We start from the raw sequence: 26,398 nt of genomic DNA, 5'->3' as shown, positions 1-26,398 counted from the left end.
TGATCAGGATAGTTAGTGAAAGAATCTGAAACTACACAGCCAATGAATGCCGTGCAGCCAAGGCTTTTGTATTATTTCATGAAAAACATGACATCAAATAGACACTCCATCACAACAGTTAGTACAAAAACGTGGAAGAATATATACAAATATATACAACAATATCACAATAAAGGCAACATACACTTAAGGAAACAATGGGAAAACATATAATCAAATTATTATAATGACACCGGCTATTGTCTGCGATATGGATTCAATAGCACATGATTGCAATTTAAACACTTTTTTTACAATTCATTAAAGAAATAAACCAGTCCTTTGGTAACAAAACCTGTGAACAGGGCGGAACTAAGGTGGAATAGCCTGCCTGTCACACAACACCTGTGAGTAGTGAGTTATAAGAAATTACAGATAGGGCCCACGAGAGTGGTATGAGTTTGTCCCTAGCTGCACCCTTTGTTCTTGACACAGGCTGGGGGTCAACGCGTTTCGAACCTTGTTTAGTCTAGGTTCTCCTCAGGACGAGGACTGGGTAAAGATGTACCTGAAAGTGAATTTAGGGAGGGTGTCAGCAGCTGTATAGAAAGTATATATTTCTGGCAAGATAGTGCTCTGACTAGCTACCCATAAATTAATAAGATTACCTTCTCAGCCAACACAATGGCTGTGTGGAGAGAAGTGAAAGGACCACTGGAATTGTTCTGCAAAGACAAGAGTGGAGGCTATCAGTGTATGCGTGTAACGATGTACAGCACGCATGGACGGGATAAATAAATAAGCAAAATACCTGAATGCAGTGTCAAAGATGCCAGGATCAGGGGCGCCCAAGGCGATCTGTGTTAATCAGAGAGGACTCACATTCTCTTTTCTGTATATTTTTAAGTTGAGGAAGGCTGGGGAGCAAAGGTACAGAGTTGACAAGTTCAGACTCAGAAGCGGTAAGGTTCGCGCTTCAAAAATTCTGGCAAAGGTTTTAAAGCAGAGACGTTTCCTACCTGCACAATATGTGCGCTGTACGAAGAAAACGAGCCACGGTCCGTTTTGGAGCGGCTGGGCGGGAATCAATCTCTCGCTGTAAGCTGTGGACAAGCAAAGTCCGTGAGATAAATGATATGATGCACTGACTGTGCCGCGTTAGGAGTGGGAAATGGAAAAAGCGGCAGTTAACTTACTTCAAACCTTCTGCGGTTGGAGTCCGTGATTGTTCGTGTCTGCCGATCGGGTCAGATTCGTGAGTGGGCGCCGCCCTACTGAGGGCTACTTAAAGGCACGGCTGCGTTTACGAGTGGACATGGCGCAAAGGATCTTGGTCCTTGCAGTCCACTGAGTGTGATGGGTTGTCGAATATGAAAATGCGGGGAACTTGATGGTGTTTGCATGTCTAGATGACTCGAATGTCAGAGTGTGTATGAGTTAACCACGTGTGATTGGCTAACTGTGGAAAAGTTTCAATACAATCAAGAGTTTACAACACATTACCCGTTTCAAACATAAAGGGATATAAGAAAAAATACACTCTATGTACATCATTTCTCTCAATATGACATAGCACATGCATTTCATAAATTCGAAACAGTAACGGATACTAGCCCCAATACACTGTGGTGATTATCATTCATATGGCAGATGTTGCTATACCCGTCTGGCCCCATAATAATTTCAGTGGAAGAAGGCGGAAGTGAAACACAAGAATGACAGCAAAGAAGTGAAAGCATTAGTTATAGTAAGGTACAGAGGCTGCAGCCACGGTCTCACAGCTCAAAGCAGGTCGATACGAGTTGTACATGCAGTACAAGGGCTATTAGGGAGGGTTAAGGTCCCAAGTTGGAAAGTTCAGACATTTCATTTAATCCTGTGTTGGAGGTGTCGAATATTAAAATGAGATACGCTTCTTTTTGAGACAGGCGTACATCTGGGTCACCACTGCCACCTCAGATCACGGCCAGAACGGTCCATCGCATGTCATTCACTGTGTGTTTCTGTTGTAGGAAATGGGCCACCAAGGGTGCCGTAAGAGTCTTATTGTTTATACGGGACCTATGTTGTATAATTCTCTGGCGCACCTCCTGCGTGGTCTTGCCGATGTACAGCTTTTTGCAGGGGCACTGGATGGCATACACCGTATACTTGGTCTTGCAGTTGGTGTGTTCTTCGTGGCGCCAGAATTTATTCCCATCAGTGAAAAGTGAGCCTTCCATTGTGATGTGGCAGACAGTGCACGTACCGCATTTGCGATGTCCCTTGACTGGTGTTGACCCGAAGATGGTGCTCTGGGTGTCTTTTTTGGCCGGCGGCCCATGGAAGTGATCATCTGGCCTATACTCCGATTCTTCTTTAGGGCAAACAATGGTGTGCCAGCGTCTGGTAGGATTTCCTCAACTTGATGCCAGCTCTTTCTGATGATTTTTTGCAGTTCACTGGTATGGGGTCCAAAGGTGGAGACGCACACAATCCTCTGAGTGGTGGTTCTCGATCTTTTCTCAAGGAGGTGTTCCCTCGTAGTCCATCTCGCTCTCTTAATAGAGTGTTTGAGAACACCTCCTTGAGAAAAGATCGAGAACCACCACTCAGAGGATTGTGTGCGTCTCCACCTTTGGACCCCATACCAGTGAACTGCAAAAAATCATCAGAAAGAGCTGGCATCTAGTTGAGGAAATCCTACCAGACGCTGGCACACCATTGTTTGCCCTAAAGAAGAATCGGAGTATAGGCCAGATGATCACTTCCATGGGCCGCCGGCCAAAAAAGACACCCAGAGCACCATCTTCGGGTCAACACCATTCAAGGGACATCGCAAATGCGGTACGTGCACTGTCTGCCACATCACAATGGAAGGCTCATTTTTCACTGCTGGGAATAAATTCTGGCGCCACGAAGAACACACCAACTGCAAGACCAAGTATACGGTGTATGCCATCCAGTGCCCCTGCAAAAAGCTGTACATCGGCAAGACCACGCAGGAGGTGCGCCAGAGAATTATACAACATAGGTCCCGTATAAACAATAAGACTCTTACGGCACCCTTGGTGGCCCATTTTCTACAACAGAAACACACAGTGAATGACATGCGATGGACCGTTCTGGCCGTGATCCGAGGTGGCAGTGGTGACCCAGATGTACGCCTGTCTCAAAAAGAAGCGTATCTCATTTTAAAATTCGACACCTCCAACACAGGATTAAATGAAATGTCTGAACTTTCCAACTTGGGACCTTAACTCTCCCTAATAGCCCTTGTACTGCATGTACAACTCGTATCGACCTGCTTTGACCTGTGAGACCGTGGCTGCAGCCTCTGTACCTTACTCTAACTAATGCTTTCACTTCTTTGCTGTCATTCTTGTGTTTCACTTCCGCCTTCTTCCACTGAAATTATTATGGGGCCAGACGGGTATAGCAACATCTGCCATATGAATGATAATCACCACAGTGTATTGGGGCTAGTATCCGTTACTGTTTCGAATTTATGAAATGCATGTGCTATGTCATATTGAGAGAAATGATGTACATAGAGTGTATTTTTTCTTATATCCCTTCGTGTTTGAAACGGATAATGTGTTGTAAACTCTTGATTGTATTGAAACTTTTCCACAGTTAGCCAATCACACGTGGTTAACTCATACACACTCTGACATTCGAGTCATCTAGACATGCAAACACCATCAAGTTCCCCGCATTTTCATATTCGACAACCCATCACACTCAGTGGACTGCAAGGACCAAGATCCTTTGCGCCATGTCCACTCGTAAACGCAGCCGTGCCTTTAAGTAGCCCTCAGTAGGGCGGCGCCCACTCACGAATCTGACCCGATCGGCAGACACTAACAATCACGGACTCCAACTGCAGAAGGTTTGAAGTAAGTTAACTGCCGCTTTTTCCATTTCCCACTCCTAACGCGGCACAGTCAGTGCATCATATCATTTATCTCACGGACTTTGCTTGTCCACAGCTTACAGCGAGAGATTGATTCCCGCCCAGCCGCTCCAAAACGGACCATGGCTCGTTTCCTTCGTACAGCGCACATATTGTGCAGGTAGGAAACGTCTCTGCTTCAAAACCTTTGCCAGAATTTTTGAAGCGCGAACCTTACCGCTTCGGAGTCTGAACTTGTCAACTCTGTACCTTTGCTCCCCAGCCTTCCTCAACTTAAAAATATACAGAAAAGAGAATGTGAGTCCTCTCTGATTAACACAGATCGCCTTGGGCGCCCCTGATCCTGGCATCTTTGACACTGCATTCAGGTATTTTGCTTATTTATTTATCCCGTCCATGCGTGCTGTACATCGTTACACGCATACACTGATAGCCTCCACTCTTGTCTTTGCAGAACAATTCCAGTGGTCCTTTCACTTCTCTCCACGCAGCCATTGTGTTGGCTGAGAAGGTAATCTTATTAATTCATGGGTAGCTAGTCAGAGCACTATCTTGCCAGAAATATATACTTTCTATACAGCTGCTGACACCCTCCCTAAATTCACTTTCAGGTACATCTTTCCCAGTCCTCGTCCTGAGGAAAACCTAGACTAAACAAGGTTCGAAACGCGTTGACCCCCAGCCTGTGTCAAGAACAAAGGGTGCAGCTAGGGACAAACTCATACCACTCTCGTGGGCCCTATCTGTAATTTCTTATAACTCACTACTCACAGGTGTTGTGTGACAGGCAGGCTATTCCACCTTAGTTCCGCCCTGTTCACAGGTTTTGTTACCAAAGGACTGGTTTATTTCTTTAATGAATTGTAAAAAAAGTGTTTAAATTGCAATTATGTGCTATTGAATCCATATCGCAGACAATAGCCGGTGTCATTATAATAATTTGATTATATGTTTTCCCATTGTTTCCTTAAGTGTATGTTGCCTTTATTGTGATATTGTTGTATATATTTGTATATATTCTTCCACGTTTTTGTACTAACTGTTGTGATGGAGTGTCTATTTGATGTCATGTTTTTCATGAAATAATACAAAAGTTTTTTTTAAAAAATACGCAAGTTGTTGGGTAATATTTAAACCGTTGGCTGCACGGCATTCATTGGCTGTGTAGTTTCAGATTCTGTCACTAACTATCCTGATCAGCCACTTGGTTCTGTTTCTCGACTATTGAGGTCCAGGTTGGTCAGTAGTAGGACCCCACACCTCTATTTGTGTACTGCACTGGGATAGTGTCAGTTTAAATTCGTCCAAATATTATATCATTCTCATTGGATTCAAAATTCATCTTGATAAAATGCCTCTAACTTATCTACTGCACAGTTTTTAGATAATGTGTCAGGCTGTTTGTACCCAAGAGTGTGGGCTGTCTGCACTAGGCAACAGTATTACTCATTTTAGATACATTGCATTGTCAAGGAATTAAAATGTCCAGGTGTATACATTGTTCAATGAAAGGCAATAGAGAGGTTTTTCCTGCACATTCCCTTCTACACTCCTTGCCTCAAATTCACAAATTAGATTCTTAATAAAACTCTAAAGCACTGTTTTTCTTTTTTTTTTTTTAAATGTCAGAACGAACAGATAGTCCGTTTCTTAGGCTGAAGCCCTCTTCGGGGAATCATCCCCTCATTTTTTTCTTAGACTTGTGGCATCTTGCATTTGCATTATCCAGAACCATCCTTCATCCTAGATTAACAGTGATGTCCTTCGTGAGTCTTAAAGAGCCTCTTGCGGGTACCACAGATTTTCAGAACACACCAGAAACAAGAATAAAGGCTTCTTTGAAAAGCTTGTGACTATCTATCTGGCTTATTGTTCATTCATCTCTCTGATAGAGAATTTTAATTTGAGTGATCACAAAAGATCTCTTAGCAACAGTGAAATACCCGAACAAGAGAAGAAATATGATGCTTCTAATTAGACAGTGATTATCAATATAAGTTAATCTTTTAATTAAGAGGGGCAAATTACTGTAGCAGGACCTCTGTGGGGTTTTTGCACTACAGAAAACCCAGAAAGAGGTTACAGAACTGACTGCAGAGCTTCTTTTGTAATACTGAATTTATACTTGCTCTTGAGAGGGCACTTTTCCCAGTGTGATTACACCATACCTATGAAACATGCAGGTGAGCAAAATGCTCTAGAGAAACACACTGAATGCCAGCCAATCAGTTGGTACTATACGTTTAGCAACCACACTCTATCCCTCCCAGTCCTTCTTTGGGGGCATGGAGCACCCCTCGTAGTTTCTTGAGGACCTTACATGAGTGGCAAGCAGTCTCTGACTAACTCTCCATTAGTGGGTCCACAAACCCGTTCCAAAGGGAAGGTGGGGTGCCCAAGTACAGCTATTGTCAGTGTGGTGGGGCTCTATGTCAGCCTGTGCACTTGGGCAACATTGTCCTTCAAGTGAGGCCTGCGCACAGATGAGGAGGGGCATGCAAACCAACCACACTGTATGCTCACCTTTATGGCTGAGCTCATTTTTACTGGCAGTTGGTTTCCGTGGTAATACACTCCCAGGTTGTACGAAAGGTCCTCTTTCCCATTCTGGCTCTGCCCTGGAGCAAATTAGGAGGATGTGGCTCACTGGATTTTTAATCAACAAGTATTTGCCATGTAGTTTTGTTTTTAAGGTCAAAAGGGACGTTATTTCTGGTCTGGTCCAATGAAAACCGCTTTGTTGTGATGCTCTAGTCGTGAGCTGTAACATTATTTCACTAGTACCCTTTTTCTGGGTGGTCCTCTCCTGGGTAAGACTCTTCCAGGCAAAGGTGATCATCAGTTTTGTGTAGTAGACTCTCAGAATTGACAGCTGCTGTTGCTCCTAGATCGGACTGTAAAGAGCTTTAAATTGACATCCTAGGTAAACCATTTACAACTGCATTTTTGTGTCTTGAGTAATAACAATCCAATGGCTTTATTGTGAAGTGAAATGTGCGGGAATTTGTGTAGTGCATCCTACCAATGAATAGGTGAAGAATTGTAACATTGTAGGGGGCTTGAGAACTGCAGGCCGACGTAGGGAAGTGAGAGAAGATGTCTGGGCATTACCGAATGAGGTGGGGGCTGGGTCCATCATCTGGAGGAATCACATATGAACAGTTATGTTTGAAGAGGAGTGGCTTCAGTAAGGAGTGAGACGCATGCCAGATCTGGGTCAGGAGGGAGTTCCATATCCTTTGGCCATTGCTGATGAAGGCCTAAATATTTCGTCATTCATTTGCTGCATTTTCTTGTTTCAAGTCTGATGGTAGTGCTGCTGTTTGAGTGATGCATTACCCACCAGACATCTTGATCTTGCTTGGAGATAGGGTGTGGTGATTGAATTTCTTTTAGGTGATGTAGTCCATTGAGAAGGTAATACAGGCTGTAAAAGGGAGTTGGTAAATAGAGAGATCCTATCGAACTTACGAAGTCCTTTTGTTAGTCGGCCTGTATTTTGAAAGTGACTCTTCTGTTGGGTAAAGTGTGAACCGGTGACACTGACAAGGAGGGCTTTGATAAGGTGTGATCGAAGCAAGGCTGCAATGACTGTTCTGAAGTCAGGCAGAAAAGCCTTTATTGTGTGGAGCATGGCAAATTAGTACTATGCATCCTATGTCATTTAGTAGTGTGAGTCTTGACCACAACAGTGATTTTGATACGGAAACTCAGTGACACATTTGACTAGCTGAGGTTCATTTCTGATAATCAGTCATGTCTTTTTTTATGAATGATAAGGATGCTTCCACCAGTTCTATAACGTTGGTTTATGCTGGATGTTGTAGACTGGCAGTATCAAAACAACAGGGCATGTGTGGAGGCAGGAAAGCTAGGCCTTCATGATGAAGATGGAGTTGAGTTTGTGTGTATGTATGTGATGACCAAGTTTGCATTATCTGCAGTACACAGGACTGCAAAGCATTTGTTGACGAGGATGAAATGCAGTGTGTTCATAGCATGAGTATGTGTTGTAGTGATTGGGATGTTGAAGTTGTTTAGGTGGCAGGTGTGCTTGTGATGTTAACAGAGTTGTGGGATAAGGATAATGCTTGGTGATGTCGAAGCAGTGCTCTTAATAGATGGGTGAGTGATTGTTGATCATGCTGGGAGGTGGGAGTATGTAAGAAGTATGGTTTTGGCTCTTGGACATTCCAGGCATTATCAAGTCATAAAGGGGCAAAACAGAAGTTGTCTTAGTCTCTGTGCACCTAGGTGGTGGTCTCCTAGGAATCATGCTAAAGGAGATGATAAACATTAGAAAGTGTGTTATTTGTGTGCAGTGTGCTTGCATGACTTTACTTGCAGTGTTCTTAGGTAAATCCTGAACTTAGCTGCCTTTCGTATGCTAAGTTTGGTAAGGCTGTGTGGATGAGAAAGAGAGATATTGTCAGAAGGGTATCTGGTTGACAGGAAGGTAACATAATCTTCCTCAAACTAAATGTAATAATTTTATTTTAAATGAGATAGGAGGACACAGGTTCTTGATGTGATTACTGAGGAACTGGACCTGAACACCTGTTAGAAGAACAAGTGTATCAAATTATTCAGATAGAATGACTGCTCCTCTGAACTTTTTTGTCTTTCTCAACATGGCTTTCATTTCTAATATGACACCCTTGAACATCTTTATATGGAAGTTTATGCTAGCTTAGCAAGTTTTGCAGGACTAAAAAATATTTTTTTTCCAGAAGTTTATACTTTGATATTTTGTGATATCAGTTTAGATTTGGTACCATTGATGGGTTTTGGTTTCTGCCCCTTATGCATGTCCTGGTTTGTTGGACCTTGCAAGAAATCGGCTATTAACAAGTTGCCAGTGTTTGATTGATGTTTCAGTGATTGTTCTCTTTATTCCCGTTTGCTTTACGGTTCCTCAAGAATTGATCACTGTTTTTAATAAAACATGAAATGGCTACTACTGTTCTTGGGAACTCCAATTAATTCCTTTAGTATTTCAGGATTACTGTGTGGTATACGGTGCCTCAAAGTTGATAATTCTGTCCACAATGTGCCAATTTTTCACCTGGCAATTGCTACTTGGAAACTCCAGATTCTGAAAATCCTTAGAGTGACTATATCTACCTCTTTGCCTTGTATTTGTTTTCTTGCCAAGATGGAACTGTAAGAAGCCATTGAGTTTTCAAAACTCTTTATCTGTTCTTTTTCTGTTTTTCTTTTTAATAATTTCTTTTACACAAAAAGCTAGAATACTAGCACACAAATTGATAGGATACTGATGGGCTGTAGGATGGTAGAATACAAAACGTGGTGTGTAATGCTTGAAATTATCCCAGCCACTGATAATTACTAGGACTGTATCTCAGCCCATTGTGTTTTTTTTGCACCATGCCACCTCAGACAGAAACCAGTGTTATGTGAATCAGCCTTGGTCCTGTTACATTAAGAGCATTTCAGCTCGAGCTTCCAAGCCAGGTCCCTACTGAACCGGAACACCAGCAACCCATGATCGGTTTAACCATACTTGGTCCTGGTCAGTGCACCTTGGCTCAACTGGGATGGTGAATTGGAATCCACTTCTGGGCATATTTGTCACTTCTCACCAAGGAATATAGAAAAGTGACTGGTAAAATACTGGAATTAATCTCAGCCACTTGGATTGCATCCCAGTCTATTGTTCTATTGTCCTGCCCTCTAGCCATATCACCTCAGATAGGCTGTAGGCAAATCGGCCTTGTTCATGCTCCAATGAGAACAGTCCAGCTTCAATTTGAAGTGAGGTTCCCTCTAAACAGGAACACAAGCATCCTCAGTCCAGTTTTCGTCTACCTGAGCTTTGTCAGGAGAGTTTGTGGTTAATTGGGATGGACTGTTCCCATGAGGAGCAGGTCGTGTACAAATATACTTTCCTGGATCATGCTGTGTACATCCCTTGTCCACAGAATGAATATTTTCATTCTGCAGATTTTTGGTGAGCCCTATGGTTACCTTATCCTTAACATTAGCACACGGCTAACCCTAACTTTATTATGATCCATTTGTGCTTACTTGTGGGCAAAGTATCAGGACAGGAACTTAAGGGTTGTGTTTAAGTAAACACTGACCAAGGGGAAAGGGACCAGATTCACTGACCGATTTTTGTGTAAGTGATAGGACCATGACCTACCCATCCCAGATTCTTCATTGAATATTGATTCCAGGAATTTTAAACAAGTTTCCTACTCTATCTAGAATAAAGGAATATCAGAAGAGGAGGTTTTTCATTTATTTAAGATATTTATAAAGCACGCAATTATCCAAAGATATTGTAGTGCGAGAAGGTAAATCAACGAAAACTGCAGAATGGACTATTGTGAAACAAACAGATTTTGTGCTGTTTACTAAATTAAAAAAGATTAAATCAAATAAGATTGTACGGAAGCAAGTTACATTTTGGTGAGCTGATACGCAAATGATCTAACCCTCTTGAGGTGCTTTTTTATTTTGTGGACCTGTGGAGCAAAGAGACATCTGGAACATACCATGGGAACAAGGGCTTAACAAAAGCAGACCACAGTAATTAAAAACGTAAAAAATGCTTTAGAAAAAAACACATTTCTCAATAGGAATCCACAGAAGTGTGAAAAGATGAGATGGTAATGTGGCATGGCAAACTAGTGAGAAAACATATTTCAGAATTTTGCTCACACTGAAGATGCTAAAGTTGTTATGCTGGTAGCCCCAAGTGAAGGGTGTTGGCATAGTTCAAACCCACCAAAAGAGAGATCAGCTCTAAGGGATACATTTTCCTCTAAGCATTCATTACCTCTTTAAATATCAGAAGCTCTAGGATGTAACTTTCTCAGTTTGAGTATATAACTTCTAAATTGCTAATACATTCAATGGGGTAGTACTTTGCCCCAGCTCTTTAGGGCACCATTTGGTTGTCCAACCTACCTACAGTCAGTTTCTCTATTTTGTTCGAATTTTATTTCAGACTATTAGAAGACATCCAATCCACCACTGCCTTTAATCCACTTACTGAAGAAACAATACACTTGCCAGTGCTGAGAGCGTTATTTTTCAATTCTAATTTATAAAAAATAGTATACATGAATATAACATGGACACTTGCTTTATGAATTGCAACTTTTTACTTTCTTTTTCTTTTTAAAGATTATTTAAGTTTTAACCACTTTTTTTGTTTTTTGTGCATGGGAATACAAAAAGGTTTTATATACATTTATATACAAACATGAACAATACAAATGGATATATACAATAAATCAAACAAACTCTCAAATCCAAATCCAAACACTCTTGGCCGTCCATTCATTCTACTCATCATACATACTGGTCCCGGTGTCTAACACCTATATACACAAAGCAAAAAGATGACTCCAGCTTTTTAGACGTTTTTTGATTGTTTGTAGAGTTCAAAGAAAAGAAAACAATCCTAGCGCTGATAACAGTTTTAGTTTCGGTGTTAATTCAAAAGTTGACCCGGGGCCGGGTCGGTCGACGCGTTTCAAACCCCGCGATTGCCAGGGTTCTCCTCAGGACCAACTTACAACGCTGCGTTATGCATTTTCACAAGTCACATCTAGTCTATTTGAGTGTCATCTGCGTAGCACACGCAGTAAAGATGATGGTCCTTAAAGAGTTTAGTCAGCGGGCCAACCTATCACATGGGGTTGAACTAAGAGATTAACCCTATTGGATACCACACTTAAAAGATTTGGATAGAGATCTGAATGGTGATGTGAACTTCTTGACTCCTTCCATAAAAAAATTAAAAAAGCCAATCTAAAGTAAGCCCTCTTACTCCAATTTCTCGCAGCCTGTTTAACAACAAGTCATGACAAATTAAAGCTTGCAGTGGCTCGTCCATAGTAATGGTGCTAAATTCCGATAGACCCTGATTTGAATTAGAAAGAACCTAAGTTGACATTGAGGCCAGACTATTAGCGGTAGTAAATGTTCACTAAGTCTCCTGAATCTTTCAAGCAGAGAAAGCTAAAAACAAATCACAAATAGATCTTAGAAAGTCAGTACAACAGAACGGGGACTAATACTGTTAGCATAGAAAATCCTTTAACAATTAAAAAAAAAATCCAAAGAAGCATTTCTAGCTTGGTGCAGCTGTGCCCTTTAAACTTTAAGCCTTTCATTATATTTAATTTGATCTTCCATGGAATATTTTTTTGTGCCAGCTGCTTTACAAGACTTTACATGCACTTTTGGCTTTAGCTAACCGACTAGAAAACCAAGGTGCCGTGGGGACCTACGATGGGAGACAGTAATGACTATTTGAGCTACTGCATCTAATGGGGATACAATCTAAGCAGTAAAAGTGTTGTTCTTGGCCTGGTTCTTATTATCTAAGTTACAAGATCTCTTCTTTACTGAAGAACTAATTTTGACAGAAGAGCTGTTACTAAGTGCACACTTAGCAATAGATGATAAAGATATAGAATTGGACTTTATGCACAAATCAGCACATTTAACTTCAAACGTGAGTGCCACATGTTCTGACCGAACAACAAGAAGATCTATCTAGAATGAAGTTACCGGACATAAATACTGTTTATTGGTACCTCCCACAGTATGAGTGAGTGGTATGTAAAGTCCTTTCACTAAACAAATTTGAATGAGTCTAGGCAAATATTTAGCAAAAGTCTGACAACTATAAGGGCGATGGTAAAGTGGTGTACCAACAAGGTTACCAAAGCAGTTATGGAAAAGGATAATCTTTATGAATAGGGAAATACCTCAATTTCGAAGAGCGTTACTTTTTTCTGTAAATACCTGCAATCAATCAATCACTGCATTTCTAAAGCGCACTACATACCCGTGAGGGTCTCAAGGCACTGGAGGGGTGGGGGGTTGGGGAGGAGGCGCTACTGATCGAAGAGCTAGGTCTTGAAGTCTTCTGAAGGCCAGCAGGTCCTGAGTCTGTCGTAGGCTGGTAGGGTGAGCGTTCCAGGTCTTGGCGGCGAGTTAGGAGAAGGATCTGCCGCCAGCAGTGGTTCTCCGGATATGAGGAACTGTGGCGAGGGTGACTAAGTGGAGGCTTCGGGTGGGGGTGTGGAAGTCGGTTGTTGAGGTATGTAGGTCCGGTGTTGTGTAGTGCTTTGTGTGTGTGGATGAGGAGCTTGAAGGTGATCCTCTTGTTGACGGGGAGCCAGTGCAGGCCTCTCAGGTGGGGTGTGATGTGGCTGAGTCGGGGGACATTGAGGATCAGTCGTGCCGAGGCGTTCTGGATTCGTTGTAGTCGTCTCAGGAGCTTGGTTGTTGTTCCTGAGTAGAGGGCGTTCCCGTAGTCGAGTCTTCTAGTGATGAGGGCCTGGGTGACGGTTTTTCTCGTGTCGGGAGGAATCCATTTGAAGGTCCTCCGGAGCATTCGGAGGGTGTTGAAGCAGGACGCGTAGACGGCGTTGACTTGCCTGGTCTCTGGTCATGGAGAGGGTGGAGTCGAGGATGACCCCCAGGTTGCATGCGTGGTCTGTGGGTTCCAGGGCTCTGCCTAGCGATGTAGGCCACCAAGAGTCGTCCCAGGCTAGTGGGTCAGAGAATGAGGACCTCCGTCTTGTCTGAATTCAGCTTCAGTCTGCTGTCCCTCATCCAGTCGGCTACAGCCTTCATTCCTCTGTGGAGGTTGGCTTTGGCGGTCTTCGGTGAGGGATATGGTCAGCTGGGTGTCGTCGGCGTAGGAGATGATGTTGAGGTTATGTTGTCGTGCGACGTGGGCGAGCGGTGCCATGTAGATATTGAACAGCGTTGGGCTGAGGGAGGATTCCTGTGGGACGCCGCAGATGATCTAGGTGGTTTTTGAGCGGAAGGGTGGGAGGCGGACCCTCTGGGTTCTGCCAGAGAGGAAGGATGTGGTCCAGGCCATGGCCTTCTTTTTTAATTCCGGCGTCATGGAGGCGTGCTGATAGGGTGCAGAGGCAGACTGTGTCAAAGGCTGCTGATAGGTCCAGGAGAATGAGGGCGGCTGTTTCTCCTTTGTCCATCAGGATCCTAATGTCGTCAGTGACGGCGATGAGGGCGGTCTCGGTGCTGTGGTTGTTGCAAGAACCGGATTGGGAAGGGTCCAGGATGTTGTTGTCTTCGAGGTAGCGGGTTGGCTGTTTGTTGACAATCTTCTCTGTCACTTTTGCCAGGAACGGGAGCAGGGAGATGGGATGGAAGTTCTTGAGGTCTTTGGGGTCCGCCTTGGGCTTCTTCAGAAGGGCGTGATCTCTGCGTGCTTCCAGATTTCCCGGAAGGTTGCTGTCTCGAAGGAACTGTTGATTGTTTTCCGGAGGTGGGGCGCGATGGTTGTGCTGGCTTTGTTGAAGTCGTTGTGAGGGCAGGGGTCAGATGGGGATCCGGAGTGGATGGAGTTGTTTGGTTTTGATGGTGTCTTCGTCGCTGACGTTGGACGAGGCGGTCAGGCGACTGGTGTGCGGGTGGTGGTCGTAGGGGTGGTGGACTCGGTGGTGGGTGCTGGGGTGTCAGAGTTTAAGCTGTCGTGGATGTCGGTGATCTTGTAGTGAAAGAAGGTGGCCAGGGAGTCGCACAGGTCTTGTGATGGTGGGATGTCGTTGGAGTTGGAGCTGGGGTTGGAGAGTTCTTTCACGATGCTGAAGAGCTCTTTGGTGTTGTGTGTGTTGTTGTCTAAGCGGTCCTTGAAGGCGGTCCTTGAAGGCGGTCCTGAAGAGTTGGTGGTGTCTGCGGGTGGCGCTCTTGTGGGCTGTGTGGCTGTCTGGTGTTCGGTCGTGGAGCCATTTCTTCTCCAGCTTCCGACAGGTGCGCTTGGAAATCCGGAGGTCTTCTGTGAACCAGGCTTCTTTCTTGATGGTGTGGTTGGATGTGGAGGTCTTGAGAGGGGCGAGGGTGTTGGCGCAGTCGTTGATCCACTGTTCGAGGTTGGTCGCGGCGGTGTCTGGGTCGGTGGGGTCGGCGGGTGGTCTCAGGGCGAGGGTGGTTGGTCCTTGGTGACCTTGCCCCAGCAGCGGCGTGGCAGCTGTTTGGTGCGGTGGTGGGTTTCCTGAAGGTGAAGTGGACGCATCTGTGGTCGGTCCAGTGGGGTTCGGTGGTTTGGTTGAAGGAGACATGGGAGCTTGTGGAGAAGATGGTGTCCAGCCTGTGTCCAGCGGCGTGGGTGGGTGTCGTCACGAGCTGTTTGAGTCCGAGGTTGTCGATCAGGGCGGTGGAGTTGGCGTCGTTGTTGTTCTCGAGGTGGAAGTGCAGGTCCCCGAGGAGGATGTAGTCCGTGGAGGCGAGGGCGTGGGTGCTGACGAGGTCGGCAATGGTGTCGCTGAACTGTAGTCGTGGTCCGGGTGGTCTGTAGACGAGTGTTCCTCTGAGGGTGTGTTCTAACCGACTTTTTCGGCCCTCCTTTGAGGGAGAATGATTGGAGGTGACTCCAGCCTATTACCCTTCTAGTGCAGGGATTAGAACTATAAACAGGGCCCATTCATAAGGCACAGTAATGCACTTTCGTACCCTTTTCCTTAGATCAGGGCTTATAAACTTAAGCTAGGGGATAGATTCATTAGTATTAGTGATAATCCGTCCTTCTGCAAGAGTGTTAGTATACCTTCTATGGAGTTAGGCTTATTTTGGGCCTTGTAGGCCTCAAACGGGACTCCATCTTGCTTTCTGCCCCGGCAGCTTGAGATGCTTCTAGGCCAAGTGTAATGTTTTAGTTTCGAAGTGTTGTTCGCTTGGAGAGAACCGGCTCAGGCTGGCCCTTATCGAAAGACTGTATGTTTCTCCACTCCGAAGACACAACATCAGGCCGGCCGGCTGGGAACGTGTCCTTGGTACTGGGAGGTACAAGAATTTGGTGGGCGGCAGGTTACTGGCTGTAACTTTCCATGAAAGGACAAGCTTCCATATTAGCGAAAGTGTTAGGCGGTGAGTCAGTCAGTCTGTAGGCGGCAGCTAGCCGTTAGCATCAATGCCATTAGTTATTTCCAGGCAGACAGTCGCCATTTTGAAGTCCGAGAAAGATCATGAAGCTGATACTCTCTGAGAAAGATTGAAGAAGAGAGAGAAGTAGCGCAGAGCGATTGGAGACAGAGAGAGACAGCAGCTAATAAAGAGGAAGGTTCCAGTGACTTGGAGGGAAGCAGAGGAGACAGAGCATAGCGGTCAGATGTGTACTCGTGACTGCTGAGGTGTGATTCCGAGACGAGCCAAGGCACAGACGAGAAGGGAACCTAGATGACTGTTGAACCCCGACTTCGTGCTCACAAGGTGATCTCTGCCCCATTTAGTATAATGTGCACATTCTAACCTTTCACTTTTCTTTGCAGGATATATGTTTTAGTATAGTGCTGTGTTTATAATCATTGTAATAAAATACCCCAGTTCTTAGTGAACCAACATGTGTCTTGTATTCTTGTTCAATCAGGGTAACCTGGTCTTCTAGTCAGACATCGTTTACATGAACGGATGTAAATCCCGGTCAGGTAAGAGGTGACTGAATAATGAGGGAGAGAGGGACCATTTGATGCTGCGAGCAGAAGGTACATGATTCAATTTGGCAAGCTGTGCTAATTCCTGTTATTGTAGTATCACCCCGAGTAGCCAATGAGAGATTCCTTCCAAAGGTATTCATAGGAGAGTGATTGTCGTTGGTAAGCGGCGTTAATGAGAACACCAGGTGGGAGACTGGTGTATAGATCCGCCGGATTGCGGATCGGGCTGTGAGTGAGAGAACACTGGGAGGGATACCAGTGTCTAGGTCCGCCAGATTGTGGACCAAATTGGGAGAAAGAGAGCACTGGGGCTGCAGCTCAGTGTGTAAGGCACGCCGGATTGCGTGTCGAGTGAGCACTGATGGTGATCATTGTGTAATGGTACATAATCAGAACTGCCCCAGGGTAGATTAGTCTGGGTCTAAGTGGCCGTGAGACTAGCTGGTATGAATGGGATATTGTAGAAGACCTATGCATGTGTATTGCTATTTTCCCCATCCTTAGGTACGAGATGTACATACATATATATATATATATATCTATTGTAAATACATTCTAAGGAGGGAGGTGATTACGTTCCGACTGGGTTGGAGGTGCTCTAAGGAGCTGATCCCATCTGGTTCGAGAATCCGGTCGTTACAGGGTGGTGTTGGGTTCGGTGTGGATCTGGAAGTGCATGTGCTCGGCGGTGGTGAGGGTGTCGTCGGTGTTGGTCGAGACTCTGAGGGTGTCATTGTGGATGATGGCGATTCCCCCTCCCACTCCGTTGGTACGGTCTCTGCGGGAGATCTTGTAGCCCTGTGGGATGGCTATGGCGATGTCTGGTGCTGAGGTGGCGTTCAGCCAGGTCTCCGTCAGGAAGGCGACGTCGGGAGCGGTTGAGTCTAGGAGGTCCCAGAGTTCGATGGCATGTTTGCGAGCGGAGCGGGTGTTGAGGAGGATGCAGCGGAGGTGGTTGGGTTCTCTGGTTGGTGGTTTAGTGGGCTGTATGCTGGTGAATCTGCAGTTCCGGCAGGCGAAGGGCCCTTTGGTGCGCTTCGGGGTGGCCCGGTAGCAGGGGTGGTCTCGTCCGGTGTTGAGTGCGTGGAGGGTGCTGGAGTCGTAGTGCAGTCTGGCGTTGCGGGGGGCGCGGGGTCCAGGGGTCCAGGCCTGGACGGGCGCAGACGGGCTTGCCTTTGGCAATACTACCTCCAAGTCTGTTCTTACCCTCCAACTTCAGTATTTTATTACCATGTGGCTATGTTAAGAATATATCTGGGCCACATGTGTCCTTGAAAGACATTGCTGTAATAATCAAAAATATATCAAGACTCTCAATAAAATTAAAGATGATGTATCATTGATTGTCAAAGAATGGATATTTAGCAGGGCTGTCTTCTGCTGACCCTAAAGTTTCAGGGGTAGTCTTATATTTTGTGATACCTTATTGGCCTTCTGATAGGAATTCTGTCGAGAAGGAAACTCAGCTTCTCTATATCATTAAATGGAGGTAGTCTGATAGAGGAGGGATCATCCAGAATGTCCAGTGGAAAGGATCTGCCTTGTGATAATATTTAGTAGAGGTCAGAGGTGAGTTACCCTTGCAGAATAGTCAGCAAGGTTATGTTATGTTATATTATGTTATTTAGACTTTTAAAGCGCACTATTACCCAAGGGTATCCTGGTGCTGAGCATTATCTATCTGGTATCCCTCTGCCCCTGAGTACAGACTGAGATTATACTGAGAACAACCAGGTTTTCAATCCTTACATAAAAGAAAGGAGATCAGTGGCAGTCCTAAGATGCATAGGAAGGTAGTTCCAGGCATTGGTAGCACCTAGGACAAAGCTCCTACCACCCCAATTAGCCTTCTTTGCTCTTGGAATGATCACTCGCTTTGCTTCAAATGAGCACAGCATTCTCCCAGGAACATACCATTGAATGCGCTTTTTTAGGTCTTCTGGGCCAATGCCCATCAGGGACTGAAAAAAATGTACATTGTGCTTTGAATTGAGCCTGTTGTTTTATCAGGAGCCAATGAAGGTATCATAAGCCATTTCTAACCGAAATAAACCTTGGTGTGCCGGTTAGCAGCCTGGCAGCCGCATTCTGCACCATCTGCAGTCTGTTAAGATGTTTCTTTTGAATATTCAAATACAGGCTGTTACAATAGTCCAGACGGGACAGAATGAGGGCTGAGACAACTGTTCTGAAGCGTTCCTCTGCAAGGAAGAATTTTATTTTCCTCAGGGTTCTAAGGATGAAAAAACTTGTTGAAACTACCCCGCCAACCTGGTCCCCAAACGTCAGTGTGTTGTCCACGATCACCCCCAAGTTCTTGACTCTCGGCAGATGGAGTGGGGGGTTGCCCATTTCATTGGGCCACCATGCTGATGACCAGAGGTTGGGGTTGTTCCCAAAAATATCCCCTCTGTTTTGCCTGCATTCAACTCCAGGCAGTTCGCAGACATCCAGCCAGTTACTGCTTTCATGCAGTTGTGACAACTAGGGGCCATTTCAGCTTCTTTGCCCCACTGAAGGGACAGCCCGATTTGTGTATCGTCTACATATAAAGTTAATAGCAGCCCAGAGGATCTTATGAGGGCAGACAGCGGGCTCACATATATCTTAAAAAGCGTCGGACTGAGGGACGACCCCTGAGGCACTCCACAAGGGAGGGAGAATTGTTCTGACCTGTCTGTTCCTAGAATCCACAGTTTGTATTCTGTCAGCCAAAAATGATTTCAGTAGGTTCCAGGCTTTGCCCTGGACCCCTATCTTTGGTAATCAGACCATCAACACTTCGTGATGGACCATATCGAAGGCTGCAGACAGATCAAGCATGATCAACATGGCTGAGCCTCCCTGTTCCACCGCCTCATGAACCTCCTCCGTGGCTTTAATCAATGCTAGGTCTGTGCTATGCCCCGCGCTGAACTCATACTGAGAAGAATCCAACATGGTGGTGTTCTCAAAGAACAAACTGAGTTGCATATTAATAGCCTTCTCCATTATTTTCGCCGGTAATAGAAGCTATTCGGATCACTAGGCTCCAGATTAGGTTTTTTAATCAGTGGCAGGATTTGGGCAATTTTCCATGCTGTTGGATATTGACCTGCCTCCAATATGAGATTCAATAAAGGCGTCAGGGTGTTGGCAATGACCGCAGGGGAATTTTTAATTACTGCTACCGGACAGGGTTCAAGGGTGATCCGGAGCGGCATCCCAACAGCAGGTTGGTAACCTCCTTGATCTCCAATGGGGTGAAACTATCAAACGTGGTAACATTGTATATTGCCTTAGGTTTTATCCCGACTGCCAGTTCCCTGGTCTCACCCTGTTGATTGCTGAAGGAGGAGAAGATGATTTCTACTTTATTCTGAAAAAAAGAGGCTAGAGCGTCACAGAAAGCTGGACTACTATCAGTAATCTGTTTGGGGGAGTTCAAGGTAACATCTCTTACCCATAACCACAATGTCTGCAGGAGCTAGATGGAGTAACCCCTCAGTAAAGAACATGCAACCACTGGATAGCTAACAATCAATGATTCCAGCCTGGGCTTACTTTTGGCTTTTGATGTGCCATTGGCTCATCCACCTGTATGGTTATGCAGGGGGTGATTCAAATACTCTGGCCTGACCTGCACATGGATTCAGCTGGTAGAGCGCTATCCTGAAAATGTAAAAATAAAATGGCCATACAACCTGAGACAGCTGCTAGGAGCATGCAAAGTGCGAAGAAAATTCGCTTCTCAATTAAGTAGGAAACTTGAAGGAGATTTGGCTTTAAAAGAGAGCTTCTAGACCATCCCTTTATTGGTCATGGAGGGAAGTAAGCATTTCCTGACAAGCTTCCTTTCTCTTCCACAGGAATGTGTACTTATTCAGGCAGGTATGTTCTGATAGCCTTCCTAGGTTTTCCACAGACCGGTGTAATAGATTTTTAGAAGGGAGTAAAGCAGGTGTTAAGGTTGTTGTTGTGGTGGAAGGCAGACATATCCTGGCAACCTTCCTTCATCTTTCACAGAGAATATTTCCACTGAAGGATAACTGTCATGGGTTCATTTGAAAACAATCATTGGCAAATTTAGTAGGTGTGACTTTCGCTACACACCGTTTTGCTTTATTTGTTTATTGTGGGGGAGATGTGATGCCATCATCCAGAACAAAAAAAGAAAACGTTGGCTAAAAACCTAAATAATTTTGTCTCAGAAAAAAAAACCTCCCATAGTAGTCCGTGATAATGAATGTACCTGTTTTGTCTTAGGATGTGCTAAGAAAGCTGTCACTCACAATGAAATTAGCCAGTGGCTCTGTTGGGCTGACGCATAGCTCCATTCTGTATGCTGTAGTGGTTGGGCAGAAATGTGAGTAACTCAAATAGCAGGCCAATGGATGAAAAGGACTTGCAGAAAGTTGCAATAAAAAAGAAATATATAGTTATATACAGAGAGAGAGAGAGAGATTGATATATAGATGGATGTCTTGGTTAACGGATTAACTACAAAGGCTTTCACAGTGAACTGAAATAAATCTGCGATCCAAGGGCAGGCAGCGGTGACTAACCTACGCTGCCCTGCCTGCCTGCTGACACAAATTGCACTGTGGCCAACCCAATCAGTGTTACCAATTATGGTGTGATCCCTCTCCCTAGGATCACGTGGACCACTGGACCAACATCTTGCTCACGCCCCTTTCAGGGTGGAGCGTTGCAAGGCAAGCCCATGGTTGTTCAGGCTTACAACCACCCTAAGGATTAGCGGGCGTCAACGATTTTCTTCCACGGACCTGCCATGAGGACTCCTGGGATTTGGCACTGACATCCCTAGTGTGCTCCTGAAGAGGTACCCTTCGCCCTGTAACTTCATCTGCAACACAAAAAAGACATTAGAAGGTCCTACCTAACCATGCTCCCCAGCCACACGCCGAGTAAGCGGTAGGGAGAAGACGGCGTGTCTATCAGTAAAGAGGGCACCAGAAAGGCAGGGGGGAGGTATAAGTATCTGCCCCCAACCCTTTGTGCGCCGGAAATGATGCGGCCCGTGCGCCGGGCTGAGGGACTCCTCCACTGGGTCCCTACACTAGAGGTGTGATGATGTGCCTAAGTGGCACTAATGGGGTCGCCCTTTTAGGTGGCCCTCTGCGTGAGGCGGGGGCAGCCGTATAGTGCCTATATAGGCAACACTTACCACCCAATGCCAAATAGCATGCATGATGGAATAAATAAACACACAACACAATTTTTTGGTTGGGGGAAAAAAAACTTAGTATATAAAACCCTCAAAAGTAGTTGTATTTTTTATTTTATTTCTTCTCATCCACTGTCCTCAACTTGAAATACTCAGTGCTTCTAGACATCTAAATTCAGTGTGCACGGCTCAGTCTGCCCTCTTTGCGATCGCGTCTCATGAACTGATCATGCAAGGGGTTATCTCAAAGCATCGCAGGCTCTACCTGGCAATGTAGCTTGAGTATTAACATTTCTGGAGAGATTGGTTGACATTTCGTGGTATGTATTAGATGCGGAATCTGAGGGAGACATAGTGCACCTTTCAAAAATATTTTTACGGTCTGGTACATACTTCCACAAGTTGAACATGCAAATGTTTAGACAACTTTTTGGCACAAAATGCACTTCTTTAATAGACATATTAAATCATATTTGCTTACGTTAAAATTGTTTAATTTTCCTTTTTTTCCCAAGGTGGAGTATGTATTTACAGATAAAACTGGAACCCTAACAGAGAACAGCATGGAGTTTATTGAGTGTTGTATTGATGGTCTCAAATATAATCAGCAGGTTTCGGAATTTGACGGATTTTCAGACACTGATGGACAACTTGGATTTTACAGGAAAGCTCAGAAGGTAAATGTTTGTGCAGTAAGTTTTTGTTGGAATTTGTGTGGACGTGAAACTGAAATACCCACAAGTGCACCTTTTTTTTTTTTTAGTTTTTTTTTTTATTGCAGATACACAAGGAGCCAATAAATGAAACAGTCTGAGAGTACAGTAGTGCATCACAGTCGGGGTAGATCACTGTCAGAAAGAGATACACAGCCATTTAGCCCACATCCCTGGGGTTGGGCGGCGAGCAAAATTAGTGTGATATGATTACCAGAGCTGACTCGGCTGTAAGCTTGCTTGGGCAATCCATGTGTCTGCTTTTTTGATTTTTAGAATTACAAAAAACGAACCCCCCTCCCAAAGCCTCCCCCCCAATGGACAGTAGAAGACATACAAGTCAGGAACCTTCAAAGTGCGCAGATATTCAAAACTAGAGATGCATCAGTCACGCACCCTCGTCCCTCCCTCCTTTCCCCCCATCCTTCCCGTAGACCCAAACGTTCGAGGCCCTCAGGAGCGGGTGGAACACAGCTCTCTACAGGATCAGCACTGTTAGTCGTGATCTTAAAGGCATATGTATTGTGTCCCGCAGTTACGTCCCACTTCCCTACTATCGAAATCCTCCTATGTCCCCCCATCCAGCCCATGGTAGTGCCTCCATTTTGACCAAACTCTACGGAATTCCATCGGACAACCCCTGGCTTTGTATGTGACCCTCTCCGCCGCCATATATAGGTCTAACCCTCGTCTCCACTCCTCCAGATCTGGTGTTTCCGGCGATCCCCAACGTTTTGCGATATCCCGTTTGGCGACCACCAATGCAAGGACTAGGAAAGTAAGTAATGGGCGAGTCAGGTCCACCTCGTTTGTCATTCCAAGTAATGCTAACTTGGGGTCCCGCGGGATTGAAGCCTCAAGGACTTCCTCCAGTTCCCCAAATATCTGGGTCCAGTATTTCTGTATTACACTACAGGACCACACAGTGTGAAAAAAGTCCCCCTCCTCTTGGAGGCACCGAAGGCAACGTGGTTCTTCTATCCTCCCCATCTTACACAGACTCACTCTGTCAAAGTATGTCCTATGGAGAAAGTTAAATTGAATGAGTCGTAATCTAGATTTAATTGCCACCTCCCAGGGATGCATTAGGACTATCTGTCAGTCTCGGTCCTCCATCTCCCCCACCTCTGCCTCCCAAGTGTGCCTAAGTTTGGTCAAGTCGCCCAGCATATGGTTAAGTCAGTGTTTTATAAGTCAGGGATACCGCCTTTCCCACCACCTCTTCTTAAAGGAGCCTCCCTTCCAATGACGCGTATTCAGGGAGATCCGTAAGCGTGATATGTTGGGCTGTCCAAGTGTGTCTTAATTGAGCATATTTAAAATATTGAGTGTTGTTTAGTCCGAACTCCGACTGGAGGACTTGAAACAATTTCAGTTCCCCCTTGGCTATTACATCTCCTATGGTGGAGATGCCAATGTCATCCCACCTCTTGAATCCGCGAAGCTTATGTAGCTCAGTCAACCATTGGCAGTGCCACAATGGTGTCTGTCATGTGGGTTTCTTATCCCAGCCCATGCGACGCGTAGCTCTCGTCCACGCCCTAAGCGTTATAGACGTGGCCGGAAGGAAGGAGGCCCTTCCGACGCTCCCGTAAAGATATCTTAGTATGTTTTTGGGCGCCAGTTTAGTCCTCTCTAGTGCATACGTTGGGTGGTCTGCCGGTGTATGGAGCCAGTCATTGATTGGGGTCAGATGTTCCGCCCAGTTGTAGGCCTCCAAGTTCGGGAGTGAGATCCCTCCACTATATTAGTGTCTCTGAAGTGTGGACAGGGCCACCCTGGCCTGTTCACCCAGCCAAAGGAAGGATCTCAGATCCGCATGAATCCTGGTGAAGACTGCCACTGGTAATGGGTAGTACTCATTTTGTAGGGCGTATAGGAATTTCGGTAGAATGATCATTTTATACATAGCTGCCCTGCCCAGAAGTGTTAGCGGGAGCTGCCTCCAGCGGTCCATATCTGCAACTGCATTAGATATGATCCGTTCCAGATTTCTATGGAACAAGGGGATTGCATCCACTGTTATATACACTCCCAGGTTTTGGAAGCCCTCCGTTGTTGTCATCAGGTCCTCCGGTAGTCTCCCCCATTGATTGCGTCCCCCTGGGTCATAAAGTACAGATTTATGCCAATTAATTTTATGACCCGCCATCCTTCCGTAGCATTCTAGTTCTCGGAAGAGCTCCGGCACCGTGTCCTCCGGTTTAGTAATGTAAAGCAAAACATCGTCTGCAAAAGCGAGACCATTTCAGGGTTTAGTCCAGTATCTCCACTAGTGAAGCCATGGATGTCCTCATTATGTCGGATTCTGGCCGCGAGCACCTCAATGGCGAGCGTAAAGAGGAGAGGGGACGGGGGCAGCCCTGCCTGGTGCCTCTCTGGATCTGGAACTCCCGAGAGAGCATCCCGTTGACCCTCACCCTGGCCACCGGGCCAGTATAAAGCAACCGGACCCAGTTAATAAACTTTGGCCCGAATCCAAACCTCTGAAGCACTGCAAACAGGAAGGGCCAATGGACTGCGTCAAAAGCCTTTTCGACATCTATGGAGAGGATCCAGTGTGGGTCACTTCTTCCCTTCACCTCTTGGAGCCAATTGTGGGCTCTCCTTAAATTCAATTTCGTCGCCCTATCAGGCAAGAAGCCCAATTGGTCTAGGTGCACAAGGTCTGTGATGACCGTCCTTAGGCGGGCAGCCAAGATGGTTGCCAGCAGTTTCACTTCCGTATTGAGCAGAGAGATCGGCCTGTAAGAGCCGCAGTTATCTCGCGGTTTGCCCTTCTTATAGATCGGTACTATCGTGGCCATTGCAAGATCTGGAGGGAGCTCTCCATCCTCATAGGCACCAGTGAAGAGGTCCCGAAGATGGTGGGTCAGAAGGTCTGCCGTGCGTTTAAACAACTCTGCTGGGAAGCCATTCAGGCCTGGGGTTTTGCCAGGCCGGAGTTTGGCAATAGCATTTGTGATGTCCTCAGACGTTATGTCCGCTTCCAATGCTTCAATGGCCTCAGGGGGAGGGTCGGCAGGGCCGTCTCCTCCAGGTAGTGGAGGGCCACTTAAGGGGTAGCTAGGTCTCGGGCTGCGTAGAAGGCCTCATAATGGGTCGCGAAAGCTTCTGCTATCTCTAAGTCGGAGTGGACCACCGTTCCGTCAGCTGTAGTGATAGTGTCTATCCATCTCACCGCCCGCTCTTTTTTGCTGAGCCATGCTAAGAGTTTCCCTGACTTGTCCCTCACATCATACAGTCTATGGAGGGTGGCCAAGGCTTGGGTCCTGGCCTCACTGGGCACCAGTTCCCTATAATGTTTCTGGGCATCTAGTAACCGTCGCAGGGTGTCGTTGGTCTTATGGGTTAAATATTAGTTTTCCCGACTCAAAATAGCCTGTTCCAGAGCCGCTACCTCAGCTAGGTGTCTCCGTCTTTCCTCACCTAGTCTAGAACGAAGTCTGTCACGTAGGACCGGCTTCAAGGCTTCCCATAGAGTGACTTTCGAGTCCACTGAATCTTCATTCTCTGCGATATACAGTCTAATGTCTATTCTCACGCCTTTGAGGATTGCCGGGTTTTGAAGATCCCAAGCCGCAAGGCGCCAGGACTTCAAGTCCCTACTTTGGTCTTGGCCCACTTTCACGTATAATGGGGAGTGGTCAGATATTCCTCTGGCCCTGTATTCTGCGATATCTCCTACCTTCAGATAGTGTTGGGACATAAAAACATAATCTAGGCGCTAGAGTGTCTTGTGGGCCCCAGAAAAATATGAATAGGTGCATTGTGTCGGGTGAAGCCATCGCCAGACGTCAGTTAACCCTATGGTGGTCATCTGGTTACGTAGCACAGTCCTACGCTCCCCTTCACTTGTGCCCCCAGATCTGTTGAGGTTTATGTCCATGACGTCATTAAAGTCTCCACCCACTACTTGTACAGTATCTGCCGTATCTAAGAGGATGTTTGCCAGCGCTGTATTTGTGCGTGCCGGCAGTTTGGGTGGTGCATAGATTGAGATCAGGGTATATGTGCGTCTGTTCCAGGTGCCTTGCACTCCCGCGTATGTACCTTGTGGGTCGATCCACCTGCGAGTAATGATGAAGGGTGGGGATTTTTTAACTAGAACTGCCACTCCCCTGGAGTCGGATGTGTATCCCGCATGGACTAGTACCCTGTATCGACCTCTGGCTATGAAGGCACACTGGGT

The 26,398-nt window shown here is 45.7% G+C and overlaps 1 protein-coding gene across 5 annotated transcripts in view; it reads left to right on the top strand.

Annotated features, from left to right (window-relative positions):
- Positions 1-26,398, top strand: part of ATP11C (ATPase phospholipid transporting 11C (ATP11C blood group)) — an 828,266-nt gene that overhangs the window by 508,135 nt on the left and 293,733 nt on the right. For all 5 annotated transcript variants that reach the window (XM_086918646.1, XM_086918644.1, XM_086918645.1 and 2 more), the window contains exon 13: positions 22,009-22,170. In XM_086918646.1, coding sequence (XP_086774772.1) covers positions 22,009-22,170 — 162 coding nt within the window. The remainder of the gene's footprint in view (positions 1-22,008; positions 22,171-26,398) is intronic.

The sequence above is a fragment of the Lissotriton vulgaris genome, chromosome 4_1 (genome assembly GCF_964263255.1).
Source record: "Lissotriton vulgaris chromosome 4_1, aLisVul1.2, whole genome shotgun sequence".
Classification (NCBI taxonomy): Eukaryota; Metazoa; Chordata; class Amphibia; order Caudata; family Salamandridae; genus Lissotriton; species Lissotriton vulgaris.
This window is presented reverse-complemented; position numbering and strand designations above follow the sequence as displayed.